The sequence below is a fragment of the Lepisosteus oculatus genome, chromosome 6, assembly GCF_040954835.1.
Source record: "Lepisosteus oculatus isolate fLepOcu1 chromosome 6, fLepOcu1.hap2, whole genome shotgun sequence".
NCBI lineage: Eukaryota > Metazoa > Chordata > Actinopteri > Semionotiformes > Lepisosteidae > Lepisosteus > Lepisosteus oculatus.
Genome location: NC_090701.1, coordinates 28807381 through 28822021, shown reverse-complemented (window position 1 = coordinate 28822021; position 14641 = coordinate 28807381). Strand labels below are relative to the sequence as shown.

Here is a 14641-nt window from a genome sequence, read left to right as displayed (position 1 = left end):
ATCTGACTGGCTGACACCCTTCTGAAGTGATTCCATAATATCTGGTATACAGAAAAGAAAGCGTTGATAAAAAAGCCTGGATTCTCATGTATCTGATACAAGTATCTTTTACAGTCTTTGATGTGCTCTTGAGGATCCTTGTGATATTTCGAGCTCTGGTTGAATGATAAGTGTCGCAGTTTAAATAATTTTCATGGTTAGAAATTATGAAACGCTCTGTTAAAAGCAAGGGAGTTTTTACTGTATGTCCGTTACAGTAAAAGAAAATGTCTGACAAAGTAGGGCTTGGACAGATTCCAAGTGCATTTTTGCAATTTACGTTGCATTGTGCTTTGTGCTGCTGTAATACAGTTTAAAATAATTAAAAGTCTAAACAGTATCAGCTTTATTTTTGGGTTGCAATTTAAAAAAAGTCAAATACCGCACTCAAAATGCAGTTTAGAGCTTTCTGGCAAGAGGAGACATCCAAATTAATAATGTAACATGCCACTGTTTGTGCATGAACAAGGTTATACTGCTATTTCCTTAGATACGCGATTAAAAAAAATTTTTTTTTGAATCCCCGGCGGAACCGGGCATCCATAAGAATCAAGTAATAGGTTTATTCCATGCTGAAAAAAAGAAGAAAGAAAGCACATTCCATAAGAATCAGCGCTTTTATATATCGCCTTTAAAGGTGGCTTCTCAAAACGCTTTACAGGATAAAAACAACAATAACAACAACAACAATATTGTATTTCATTGCACTTTGACAGATCGTCCTTAAATCAATTGTTGACTCTTCTCTCTTTACAACTTGTTTGGAGTGACTGAGCTCCGCTCTGTACCACACAATGATCCCCCCAGAGTCTCTGCCCTGAGTGATTTGGGTTTTTTTGACAGAGGGCAAAAAACTCTCTCTCTCGCTTGCCCTCCCCCCTCTGTGTATTGTCTGTTTTTTTTGTGCTGTCCTTTGACAAAACAAGGCTCGCCAGATAATGTGAATCGAAACCTGTTTTTCTAGCTTTTAAAGTCGTGCGATGTGTAAATGGGAACACATCATTATATCTTACATATGAAAAATACATAATATAGCTCCCAAACAAACGCAAACGTGTTTTTAATAAAATGCTTTTATTCACTCATAATCTGATAATTTCAGGAAGACTAAGAAAGGACTAAGGGAATTGTCATCTGTTGTTGAAGCTCTGTGAGCTCTGTGACTTCGAGACCACTTGTTATCCCAAGTTGTTTGAATCGCCACAATTCAAATAGAGAAAAAAGAGCTGACTGACAAGATTTAAGAGGTGGCTGTCAATGTTGGATTTAAAAAAACACGTTGCCCAACGTTAGTTGCATTGCTTGAAAAATAATTTTATTTTGAGAGACTGGATAAGTAATTCAATTGTTTTTTTAACTTCCTGAAAAACAAGTAATAATTTAACTATATGTGCAAATGTTTTATGATATGTCACTGTTGTGAATGTCTGTGGAGTGTATCTTATTTGCCTGTCTGTCCTGGCTGAGCTCTCTCGCTCGCCCCCCTTCTCAATTCAATTCAATTCAAGGTGCTGCATATGTTTATGTTGCATTTGTTGCATTTGTCTGATTGTGAATCAAAAAACACATTTATTTAAACATGCGTTTGCGATTTAAATCAGAATGCGATTTAAATCAATATAAATGTTTATATTGTAACACATAGGTGACTAAAGTTCAAGTTCAAGTTCAAGTTCACTATTCATTGTTATTAAAATGACTTAAATTCGATCATGTTGTGATATTTAGAAATATAAATTTGTTTGGTGCCAGTGAGGTTTTATTTAATCTCTGACCCAGGGAAAAGTTTTATTTTTTCAAAGAAATGTTTGTTAAAAAAAAGCCATGGCTTCAGCTGGATTTGAACACTCACCATGCAATATGGGAGTCAGTAACCTAACCTACAGGACTACCAGCAAGGTCACATGCAGAGTCCTGAAAAAGCCCTACAGAAACATTATCAACAGACAATGTACAGCGTGTACTATTCTTGTGTTGTGGTACATGAATATGATTATATCGTTATTAATTTCTTTAAATACGCGATTCCATATTATATTCCCTTTTAATCAAATTCTAAAAGTATGCTTGTTGACTCCGGTATCACGTTAGTTAAAGACTTCGATGCTTAACATGTTTAGGGAGAAATGGAAAACTGGTTTGTATTTTTTCTTTAAAGTACCGAGACCAGCCATATACTGCATGTTTATGTTCCAAAATTAATATTGTTTATGGCCTTCACACGCGTTACAGTATGCTCCTATTCTTTTTATGCTCAGCTACTAAGATTTCCCTTCAGTGGTCAAATTCAATATAAATATTCAATACTAAAACGGGCACAGTAAAGACATTTAAATCTTTCTACAACCGACCAATGGACTACGAGTGCCCCTGTCGGTCAACCAATCACATACCGTGGTATTTTGCGTCAACTTGCGTCACGATGCGCAAGGCCATAGCCAATTACCTCCGTTACGTGTCTGTGCCGCGCACTTTGAATGGCTGCATCTGTATGTTGTTTTATGGCAAGTGGTCTTTGCAAAACAAAACAAAAATGCAAAACTTTGCAAAGAGGTTCACCAAGTGGACCCAACAAAACTGTACTGAACAGTGGAAGTCACCCTTATTTATGCGAAACACACAGATGTCAGCCTCCGCTTCCGAGAGCTGATTAATCCCTCAAGTGTTGTTTAACAATTTCTGCTGCCTCTCTAAACCCTGTTCAGTGACAGAACAAAACTGTTTACTGTAGACCACAGCTTTTCTGACTCAATAAAGATGGAGGTGTCCATTACTCGTTATTAAAAAAAAACTTCCCTAATCAAAATAAGCTCTTCAGTATGAACCACTGAAATTCACTCTTAAAACTTTAAGAAAACCCTTAAGTTTCAACTACAATGCAGATACTGTTTATTTCTATCTCTATCGCTCTCTCCAAACAAGGTTCACATACTTAGCTCCGGTCAGGTTTGATTTGGATGATCATGAGGTAGAGGATCTCGTCTGATGCAAGCTTCAAGTCCTAACTCCTCTGGACATCTCTCTCCTCTCTCTGCTTCTCCTTGTTTCTTCCTCCTCTTTCTTTTTTGCTTCTTCCTTCTCTCTCTGTGCTCTTAATTAGACTTTATATTGTCTGTTTCTGCTCAAGGGACCCCCCCAGACCTCAGCAAACATCCTCTCTACTTTGAAGTCTGAAGTGTTCACTCTTCCAAGTGTCACAAACTTTATCTGAAACGTAAGAGACATTTCTCAGTCACCTAAAGCTGTAACAATACCAATTTCAATGTACTGGATGTCGAATTGGCATCAATATAAAATGGAATGTCATCAAGACCACTTATCTAGAAATAGCACAGAAGGTCCATGGTTTTAAACTGAGAGGTGCTAAATAATGGATAATACCTGACACATGGCAGAAAATTGAGGTGAGAAAACAACGTAAAACCAGGCTACTTAAACCAGTTCCCCAAGATTTCAAGAACAGACTCATTCAGCCTAGAAAAAGAAGGATAGGGAAGTGAACAGAAGCAGCAGGAGAGACAAGCAGGCCCGTATTGAGAATTTGTCAACAGAAACTGAGAAGGCTGGAGCCTTGGGATTACCAAGCATCCCCGACACAAGACAAGAAAATCAACATCACAAGCTGTCACGGTCGACATCCTTCCCCTAGAGGGCGCTCCACTGCTGTCTTGTCCCTAGCTCCTTGTGATTGTTTATGTCCTCCCGGTGTGTCTTGTTTGTCTCTCTATTTAATCCTAGTGCCTCCAATCTTCAGGGCTCAGCAGGGCTCAGGTTACCCCACGTCTGTGGCCTGAGGGCATAGGCCTCATTCCCGACATTTCCCGCTTCCTGAGCCTGGGGCTTGGAGGACCTTTCCGCATGATTCTAAGGTCTTGTCATGTCTGTGTTTCCCCTTCCCAGGGATTTTAACCTCAAGTCATCGCTGGATGGATTTCTTGGATTGTGCTGACTCTCCTAGGGACCTAAGGACCTGTTTGGATTTGGATATCTGTGTCTTTTTGTCTGTTGCCCACTGCACAAACTGTCCCAGTTTGCTGCACGAATAGGGTCTGATTACAAACCTGAGACGGATTGCGGAGCCATTCCTTGACACAAGCTCTGCATGCAAGCAAACAGCCAGGTGGGTCACAAACTTAAAAGAAATGCTTAACCTATCAGAACCTGAAGATTCACCTTAAATTGCAGTAACAGATGAAATTTACGCCATTGACACCAAGTGTCCTGACATTTCTGAGGTCAAAATCACTATTAAAACTCAAGAGTGGCAAGGCATGTGCTACTGATTCAATCCATGCTGAGGTGCTGAAGGCAGATGTCTCAACGGCCTTCAAAATGCTTACTGACCTTTTCCAAGACATTTGGACCTAGGACACTATCCTGAATTCTGGAAAAATATTGCAAATCCCAAAAAAGACAATTTCAAGAATAACTGGTGATGAATCCCCTTTCTATCTATTCCAAGTCTTCTGTAGAATTCTGCTCTATAGGAAAAAGGCAGGCATTGACATCAGGCTGACGCAGGAACAAGCAGGATACAGGGAAGGGAGAGTCTATGGATCAAGTGTTTGCACACCGAGACATGAAAAAGCAGCATGTAGAATAGAACACACTTTTGTTCATCAATTTTGTGGATTTTGGGAAAGTATCTGATATCATTTATCGAAACACCCTCTGCAAGATACTGCATTCCTATGAAATATTCACGTTAAATATTGTCCACATTAAATATCCACATTAAATATTGTCACAATTAAATTCTTTGAGTGTAGCATTATCATGGATATCTCTTTGAGTGGTGCCTTGTGAAATTTGGATTGAGCCCAAGTTGCATTATCTTTCCAATCCTCTTCCTTTTCATCATAGATTGGACCATGACAAACACCACATTAGACAACTCCAGAAACAGTCAGTGGACCCTGTTCAAACAGCAGAAGATCTACACTGTGATGATGACCTCTCTAGAGTTTGTGGATGATTTTTCATGAACAATGACAGCAGGGTGCAAAAAGAAATCAAGACAAGGCCTCAAAACTAAACTGGAAAATGTAAGATTGGAATCAATGTTGTTTTTATTGTCCAATAATCTTTTCCTGATGCTTCAACATTCTGCTGTGTGCATGCATGTCTTTGTTTGTGTCTGTGTGTGTCCTTCAAAGGACTGCCATTCTTCTTTTTATCCATTGTTTGCTGGAGTAGGCTCCATCTCTCCGTTGACCTTGATTATGATGAAATGATTAGTGAATGGATGGATGGACAAGGTACTTTAATGCCTAAAGTACTGGGACTTCTTCTAAGGTAAACTAAAAATTCTTCTGCATTAATATATTATTCCCATCTTCTGTAAATTGCACTGGCTCCTTTTTAAAAGTTAGTGGAATTTAAGGTTCTTCTGCTCATCCATGAGATGCTGAACAGTCTGGCTCCTGATTATATAAGGATGTATTTCTGACTACAGTCCTAATCTCATAAGCTATGATTCTGTTTTCATTTGTCTGATCAAGAGCAGTGACTTCTCATATACTGTACAGCATCACATCTTTGGAATTCATTACCCACATTCATTAGAGACCGACTGATTATTATTACATTTATCTCATATTATTAAATATATTTTCAAAATGATATACCTCAGGCACTAACAGTGTAATATGCTGGAATTAGAAGAGGTGGTGGTGAGTCTTGCTTTTCTTTTGGTGGAGGATTTACAAAATCTTAAATTTAATGTATGGATTTTTAAAAGTAGGGGTGGCTTATTTTTCTTTGTTTCACGAGAAGTTTTTTCTTTCATCTTTTCATCTGAAGTTAAAAGTAGTTTATTTCAGCTCTGTGTGATTTTGTTACCAATGCTTGACCCTGGTTCTGTTCTTCAGTCTCTGGGACTAGAGTTAATGGAGAGCTGTGCCAGTGCCCCTGTCCTCCGGGCTGGGTGAGTTTTGGAGACCGCTGCTTCCAATACATTGGAACAGAGAAGACTTGGGCTGATGCTGAGGTATGTACTGCTGTGATAGTGACTGGGAGGGGAGAAAGCTGGTGTAGCGTTGCCATAGCCGGCCCAGGGACGCCAAATTAAATGTAGTGTGCTCTCTGAAGGCACCAGTTCTGTAGGGTTTGGGCATTTACTGGGACAATTATTAATTGTAGCAGTAAATCAGAAAATTGATTCTTTTGATGGCTTTAGAATCCAACCATGCGATATAACTCAAACAATGCATACACACAGGTACTAATACACGAGGATACATTTATTAATACATAGAATATGCATATAAACCTAACAGATCTTATCGAGAGGGTTTTCAGAATACAAAAGGTATATATTCAGTCAGTTACAAAGTGTTACACATATCAAGAGGACATACGTTCAGTATATCATTCATTAAGACCGTTTCGTAAATGCACTTGGTTATAACGTCTACATTAGATACTCAAAACAAGTACATAACTCTTAGGAATTAAATTGATATCAACTGGTTGGGATATCAATTGAATTCTTGAGCAGTAATGCAGTGAAGTTGAATACTCATCCAATCTCTGGGGATTCAGATCTCCTGTGGGCACAAAGAAACAGTTTCAGGCTGTTGCTGTCCAATCCACGCTCTCTGGCTTGGTGCCAGGCTGTGCTGTGCGGCTTGCGACGGTGCGCTGCAGATGCTCACTGACCGGCTAGTTAGTGTTGGCTTTAACTAGCACAGTTTGTGCACAGGAGAAAAGATGACTGTGGGTCCCAGCAAGTCAGGAAGAGGACCGATTCGTTCCTGATGAAGAGCTAGTTCTGAATAGTGATTCAGCTGTCCACAGTTCCGACCTGTTCACGAGGCCTGCTGCTGGTGCTAACCTCGGGTGGATCCTCTGGTTACTCTCTGGCAACCTCCGCTCTAGACTCTTAGAACAAAGGAAAGTTCTGGCACTCGGACACACTGGCCATTCCGTGGTTATCCGGGCTGAGTCTCAGGATGGTCAGGAGGCGTGCTGCGAGAATGTCCTGCCCTTGGGAGCCTTCTGCTCCTGGGCCGTCCTGCCCTGGAATTCTCCTTTGAATTCCCTTTAGAAAAGTCCACAGAATCCTCCACTGAATCTCTTCTGAATCTTACTGAATCTCCTCTGAATCCCTCAGGCTCTCTGTGTTGCCTGTTTTTACCTGGAGGAACTTCAGCTCGTTGATTGGCTGAAAGTTCCATGGGCATCAGAGTCCCACGTGGGTTACTCGGCCCTACCAGTCCCTGATTGGTTGATCAAGGTGAGGTATGAAACACTTACTCCTGACACTTGGGAATGCAGTCCAGATGTTCATCTGGCACTCCCTAGACAGATAGGCTCCAATGGATGACCATTGATCATGATAGCCAGGCTTAGCTAAGTGCATCCCCCTTTGGGAGCTGTCCTAGGAAACCTTATCAAAGGAACCTTAAATCAGCCTGCATGAATAGTTTCTCTGTGGCTGCACCACAGAGATGAACAGAGAGATGAGGCCTAATTTGGGAAAGCTCAGAAACACTTAATTCTTTCTTATTAATAAGCCTTGCCGCTACACTGGTATAATTGAAACGTAACATTTTCCAGAGTTAAAATATTCTTTGTTCAGTGTGGTATTCAATGGTTTATGAATAATGTGTGGTTAGCTTCGGCTGACGGCTGCTTCTCACAGACAGGCTGGGAATCCAATTGCAGGAGCTCAGTATTTTAAGGTGGCTGACAGAGATGACAGAAGGATGAGTGGAGATGTGCTGTGTTATGGCGGACAGGAATCAGAAAAGAAAAGGGAAGACAGATAATTCAGGTGGACAGATGGATGCGGGAATGAAGCCACTGGATCACTGCTTGCAGCACTGAATGTAGCTCTGAATGTAGCACTCTCTCCATAGCTCAGTGACAGAGCAACTTTCCAATAATAAGAACCAAGTTTCGTAAATTGGAAGATTGGGCACCTGACTGACAGGGGGAAGGGCAAATGGATGGGCATCCTAAGCATATTTGAATAGGAGCCCAGAAAGAATGCTATTGCTGCCGGGAATGTCGCTGTCTCCCTGGGCAACCATGGGATGTGCCTCTGGCCCATGTATGACATAATGTAGATGTAGTAGAAGAGTCACACCATCACAGGCATAAAAATGAAAATGTAAAAGATGGTGAAGGCAGACCTTGACCTTGATCACCAGGAAACAGAAAAGTACTGTAATTTGAATATTCCTTTTAAGTGTACTAAGAGAGTGCATGTGATTACAAAACACACAATTTATTTTTAATTCAACATTCATAGTACTGTTTACTGTTTTTATAAATGTCTTTATAACCAATTATGTATTTTCCATTTATGCATTTGGAATATCCTGTTAATCATAGTGGCTGTGGCTCAAATTGTTGCATTTGTGCGTGGCAATATAAAAAATAAACAACACATACTGTGTCAGTGCTGAGAGACTTGATTTGACCCTTCAGTTGTCACCCCAGGTTCCAACCCACTCAGGTTTGACACCCTCTGTGCAGAAATCTATAACTTCAGAAGGTTAACACCAATGACACTGATATTTTGTTTTACATATTAAAAACAACATATTACATGTACGGTACTAGTACAGTTCAGCATTCAGATGTGAGTTGTCAGTTTTATTGTTCTGATCTTGTTTTGGTGTGGGGTAATAAGAATGATTAGATCTGTGTGCTTAGTGAGAGTGGACCCCTGTCACCTGGAAGACATCACATTGCTTGTTTTATGGAAGTAAGGTTTTGTGTTAGTAAAGTGTAGAATTTCTGTATACTCTATATGGGCTAATATGAAGCAATAGTAAATCATTTACATCTACTCCTTTTCCATAGATGGTGTATCAATGTGAGAATTTTTGTGAGAAATGTACTGAAAAAAATCAGAAACTGGAACCATAAATTACAAGAGTGCTTTAAAAACTCTCAGGAATCAATCAGTTCCAGTATTTTACAGTCTCACTCATAAATTTTAAATATACAACATATCACAGCCGAAACATTGTGTATCTTTTCTGCTCTTTTCAGCATGAAATAAACCTTTACTTGCTTCTATACAACATGTAGTTTGTTGATAACATACATTTGTTGATAAAAACCAAAACATGCATAACATTTTTATTAAAAGAATAATTTTCTTGAAAGTATAACTTTGTGAATTGGTTAATATGGATGCCAGCAAGGGCATGGGTCTGCATCCTGAATAAAACTTAATAGAATGAATTAGGACATTCATGAAATATTGAGTGCTTGTGAGTAAAATATTGGTTAATATTCAGATAAAAAATAATAAATATTCAAACTGGGATGATAAATCATAACCTGTGAGGATACAGGGCTCATAGTTGTGAAGTGAGACATAAGAAGCACACAGGTGATTTCAAATAGGGAGGGTCAAGAAATATTTTTTGTTCATATAATTCAAAAAAAGGCATTTTAGAATAATACCAGTAATGCAATGTAAGAGGATAATAGAGCATATTGGCAAAAAAAGAAGTGTATTGAAATGTCAAATGAAAAAAACGGACTCCACCACCACTTGGTCCATGTAATACCACTACAGCAAACATGCAGTACCTCTCTCTTGGCCTTGTATTACTGCTCAGGCCAATTTTGTACTTTTGGCTTGCTTAATGCAAAACAGTATGAAACTAATACAACTCATAAGGTTGAAGTATATAGTTTGTAATCAGTTGCATTACACGTCAACATTCACATAGCCTTAAGTGCCTAACACACCACTTAAGATGACTGTAATCCCAGCGCTGCACAAGAGTTAACTATAATTAATACAGACACTTTTTAAAACAACTGGACTGCTGTGATTTCCTTCTCAGTTCATTAATACAGTGGCTATTATTTATTTATGTTAGGTACTCCGGGGGTTTTCCAATAAATGATAAAAATATATATAAAGTAACCATGTCGAAGCTCTTATTTCTCCATTTAAATAGCTGGAGTTGAGATGTATGAACTCTGAGTCAATCAAAGTGTGTTTGTGTCCATCTAGCAGTATTTCAAAAATAATTTTTGACTGTAGTGGTTTAGGACAAAAAGATTAGGACAAAGATTTTCTAAATGACTGATAGTCTCTCTCTCTCATGCTCCTTCTTCTTTCCCAGCTGGAATGTACCAGATTGAGAGGAAACCTGGCCTCGGTGCACAATGAAGAGGAGGAAGCATTTCTGTTGCAGCTGATCAAGTCCAACAAAGCAACTTCCACTTGGCTGGGAGGTAGCGACAGTGTAAAGGTACTGTATAGCATTGCTCACAAAAGACCCTCCAGATAAATGGAGAAAACCCATCACTCTACTCCCTGAAAGACCTTAAAAAACAGCAGTAACAGCATGCTAATAGCATCTTTAGATAATACAGAAAAAGAGGCACAGTTAGCGCTCCCTATGTACTGTTTGCTCTATATTTTCAGAACAGAGGTTAGACAGGATGGGTTTTAGGCAATGTGGGTTGGGCAGGGTGAGGGGTGAAACAGTTAACTTCCCTGACTCATTTGGAAGACAAAGACACATATGTCAGAATGCTATTCATTTACTACAGCTCTGCAACACAATAGTTCCTTCCAGATTAGTCAGGAAATTGAATGACCTGGGCATCAACACCTCTTTGTGCAGGTGGATTTTGGATTTTTTTGACTGGCAGACCACAGATTGTGAGAATAGATGGGAAACTGTCTTCCACGCTACAGAAGAATACAGGTGCCCCTCAGGGCTGTGTGCTTAGCCCCCTGCTGTTCTCCTTGTTTTCCCACGATTGGGTGGCCAGACACAGCTTCCATCTTCAAATACAGTATGCTGATGACACTACCATCATTGGCTGAATTGCTGCTAATTAATAGACAACCGACAGTAATGAGGTCAGGAACCTGGTAGAATGGTGCCTTGACAATAACCTCTCCCTCAATGTCAGTAAAACCAAAGAGCTGGTCATTGATTTTAGAAAGCAGGGTGGGGACCACAGCCCTGTTCACATCAATGGGGTGGCTGTCGAGATGGTTAGAAGCTTCAAGTTGCTGAGAACCTTCATCGCTAATGACTTAATGTGGTCCCATCATGTAACTGGAGCTACAAAGAAGGCATAACAGCCCCTTTACTTTTTCAGTCTTCAAAATGTCTTAACCACATTTTACAGGTGTGCTATTGAGAGTATGCTCACATGTGGCATTACACTGTGTTTTGGCAGCAGCTCATTGTCTGAAAAGAAGGCACTACAAGGGGCGGTCAGGTCAGCCCAGTCCATCACTGGAGTACAGCTCCCCTCTATTGTGGACATTTTTACTACTCGCTGCCTCAGGAAGATTAGAAGTATTGTCAAGGACAGCAGTCATCCTGGTTCCACGCTCCCCCCCCCCCCCCTTCCCTCTGGTAAGCATTATAGGAGCATAAAGGCACGAATGACCAGACTCACAGACAGCTTCTGTCCTTAAACTGTCAGATTACTGAACCCCTACCACTGGCTCACACTGATGTTTTTTTTCCTCGAAGAGGTATGTTATTTAACTTGTTGTTTCTGCCACTGTTCTGTGTTCTTGTTCTTGGTGTTTCCTTGATGTTTTTGGATAGCGTACATGCAAATAAGCATTTCATTGCACTTGTGCATATGACAATAAACTAAAACTGAAATTGAACTGAACTATGTCCAGCTATTAAATGTGAAAATTGTCAAAATTATGGAAGGTTGATCAAACCCCAGCTGTTCTACACAGACAGATAGACTGCAAAGGAAAAAAAGATTGCTGATAAGAACTCAAATTGTTTTTAAAAAATAGTTTGACACGACTCATTTGAAGAATATGCCTATGGACTTCAAGATGACCGTTGACACAGATATTCATTTACACTCTGATTTCCTCTCTTTTGTCCTCTGCGGTGTGGCGGGGCAGGAAGGTACATGGCTGTGGAGCTATGGATCACTGCTGGACTACACCAAGTGGAATAATGGTGGGCCCAATAACTATCAAGTTGAAAACTGCTTGCAAACATATGCGGATAATAAGAGTTCTCTGTTTCATGTCACTTGGTTTGTTTGAATTCATTTTATAGAACACAAAGCATGTGTGAAAAGTAGAGTACGATTCAGATAGGAATTTGAGAAGAAGATGAATCAAACTTGTTGCACTTCTGAAGATGTAATCAAATCAAAACAAAGGTACAACCAAATGTACAAAACTACTGCACATACATATATGAAAATTATTTTGATAGCATAAGAAATTAGATTGTTGCTAAGTTTTAAAAATGTTCAGTTTCTACATAAGCATGGAACACTTTCTGAGAGACTGTTTAGTAGTCAAAAGCAGCTTGTTATGCTCTCCAAACATTTTGGTGATGCAATGTAGTGAGGGTGATTTTAATTTACCACCAAAATTTGAATTTGCTACCAGAAATCATTAATAGCAAAGGGTAATACATACACATTGAATCAATATGCAGATTTCATTAATACAATAATAAAATGTATACAATCCAACAGAGTACAACTATAAATGTAAACCTGCCATAATAGTGTTACACATAGAGGGGTTATGAAAATAAAGAATACCAGAAATGACCAAGCGGGTTCATCAATTTTTTAAATAACCATATTGTAATTTCCAAATTGCAAAGATTTTGCCAATATTATAGCTGAGCAATTACTCTACTTACAAAGGTATCTCAAAGGCCTGTGTCCTAACCAACAAGAAAAACTCCAGATGGCTATCAAGTATTCAAATCCTATATAATATGTAATATATGCCTAACTGGCCCAAAAATAGAGAGAGAAGAGAGAAACGTTCCTTCTGTAGCAAACAGAATACAACCTAGAATTTAATCTCTCTGTATAAAACTGGATGCTACAAGGTGAAAGAGAAACCTATCTCGCTATTCTAAAAATACATTCACTTAACAGGAGAGACCTTTTTTAGTCTAGGGATTCTCTATAATTTGATTTGAGAAAATCAGAGTTTCCTAAATACAACAGAATGTAAAGTTTTCTTAACAAGGTTCAAATACTTAACTCAAATCTGGTCTTAAAGGCTGTTATTAACAAAGACTTCCTGTCTAGCACTGTCATTTTGCCTCTTCCTTTGTGTCATGCTGTCTTTTCTCCCTTATCCTGTCTCCGTCACCTCTCTCTTTTACATCTACCTACCTGTTTTTATCCTCTGTTCCTCAACTGTTGCAAAATCATTTATCTCTAACTTAATTAATCAAGGTAAACCAGATGATTCATTTGACCAATGCCACTTCCACTGAGCAAACACCTCAGTTCCTTTCTTCAGATTCTTAGAACTTCAAATGTTAATGATAGATAGGTTTTAAAATTTGTCCACAGATTCTTGAAACACCTCAGTAGCCACTTCCAATAACTTGGAACTGCCAAACTACCTACTTTGGCGAATGCCTACTTTGAGAATTTCTCCTATTTTATCTTCCAGGTCAAGGAAACTGGAATGACATCAGTTGCAACCTTGTATTTCCCTTCATCTGTGTCTTGAGAACATAAGCAGGAGCTGATTCTTTGCAGCAAGGGAATAACAAAAAGGATTCAGCAGAGAATGTTCTTACTTTCCATTCTGAGGGGAAATTCTTTGTTTAGTGGTGTTATTTCTTGTATCTTACAGTAACTGACAGATCTGCTTCTTTAATAAATCCTTACAGCATTCCAAATTGTTTGTCTGTTCTTAGTCCATATTATAGTAGGGAAAATGTTCACAGCAAACAAAGCATAAAAAATAAGAAAATGCAATTGTGTTTTTCAATTCACATTATAAATAGTCAAAACAGAAGCATCCTAACAGATACTTGAAAGCCTGCAGACAGAACAATGAAGAGAAGAACACAGGATGGCTCAAATTTCCATCACACTTCATTTACAGATATCAATTCACATACAAATTCAGTAAAGGAATGAGTAATAGGTTTATTCCATGCCAAAAAAAGAAGAAAAAAAAAACAATGTTTCTGCTGTTTCAATAGTTTGGTTAGATCCAATTGAATGCTATCGAGAGACGAATGTATTAGAGGCTGTTTGGCACAACTTGTCTAGTTGCAGGAATGGCAGCTTGATCGTATGGACAAGGCTGACCAAACCACCTTCTCACTTTCACAAGGAATGACCCAGGGAGGTGTTGCAAAGATGAAACTGGAGCGGCAGGAGTGTAGCGAAAAATTGTGCAAATGGAATTTCAGGAGCAGAGATGTATATGTAAGAGAGTGGAAGTAGGAAAGATTAGTATTTCACCTTCCTCCTAAATTGTTATGAACTCCGTAGACTGTATACTCAGATCATTAGTTAATTTAACCAAAGTAACGTGGAGAACATTGCCCCTTTACAACATTTTACAAGCTTTTGGCAATAAAAGATTACTGGGTATTCACATGAATTAAGTGTAATAACTTGATTACATTTGTGTTAAAATGAGAGGACAATCCCAACTTTGTTCCACCCTGTATCAGCTATATATCAGCTAGGGTTAATTTGGGGCAGTCAATCTTCATTTCACTGCCCACTTCTAATTTCTACTTCTAAGAGCCAAAATGGCTGAACCCTGCAGAGCCCTCCCAGTAACATTTTAGCTGTACAACCAAGTCAGGAATGTAAATTTCCATGCATATATGATACTACT

The 14641-nt window shown here is 39.0% G+C and overlaps 1 protein-coding gene across 1 annotated transcript; it reads left to right on the top strand.

Annotated features, from left to right (window-relative positions):
• The first annotated feature begins 2461 nt into the window (after positions 1 to 2461).
• Positions 2462 to 13510, top strand: LOC138239380 (galactose-specific lectin nattectin-like). Its single transcript, XM_069190835.1, has 5 exons — positions 2462 to 2528; positions 5910 to 6028; positions 10140 to 10268; positions 11915 to 11992; positions 13451 to 13510. Exons 1-5 carry the CDS (start codon positions 2462 to 2464, stop codon positions 13508 to 13510), a joined length of 453 nt encoding a protein of 150 aa, XP_069046936.1.
• Positions 13511 to 14641: the final 1131 nt, after the last annotated feature.

Excerpts from the sequence above, each read along its gene's own strand:
- LOC138239380 (XM_069190835.1), top strand. The coding sequence starts at position 2,462 with ATGCGCAAGGCCATAGCCAATTACCTCCGTTACGTGTCTGTGCCGCGC. Across the intron at positions 10,269-11,914 it reads GAGGTAGCGACAGTGTAAAG|GAAGGTACATGGCTGTGGAG; the intron begins GTACTGTATAGC and ends GTGGCGGGGCAG. Across the intron at positions 11,993-13,450 it reads GTGGGCCCAATAACTATCAA|GTCAAGGAAACTGGAATGAC; the intron begins GTTGAAAACTGC and ends TTTATCTTCCAG.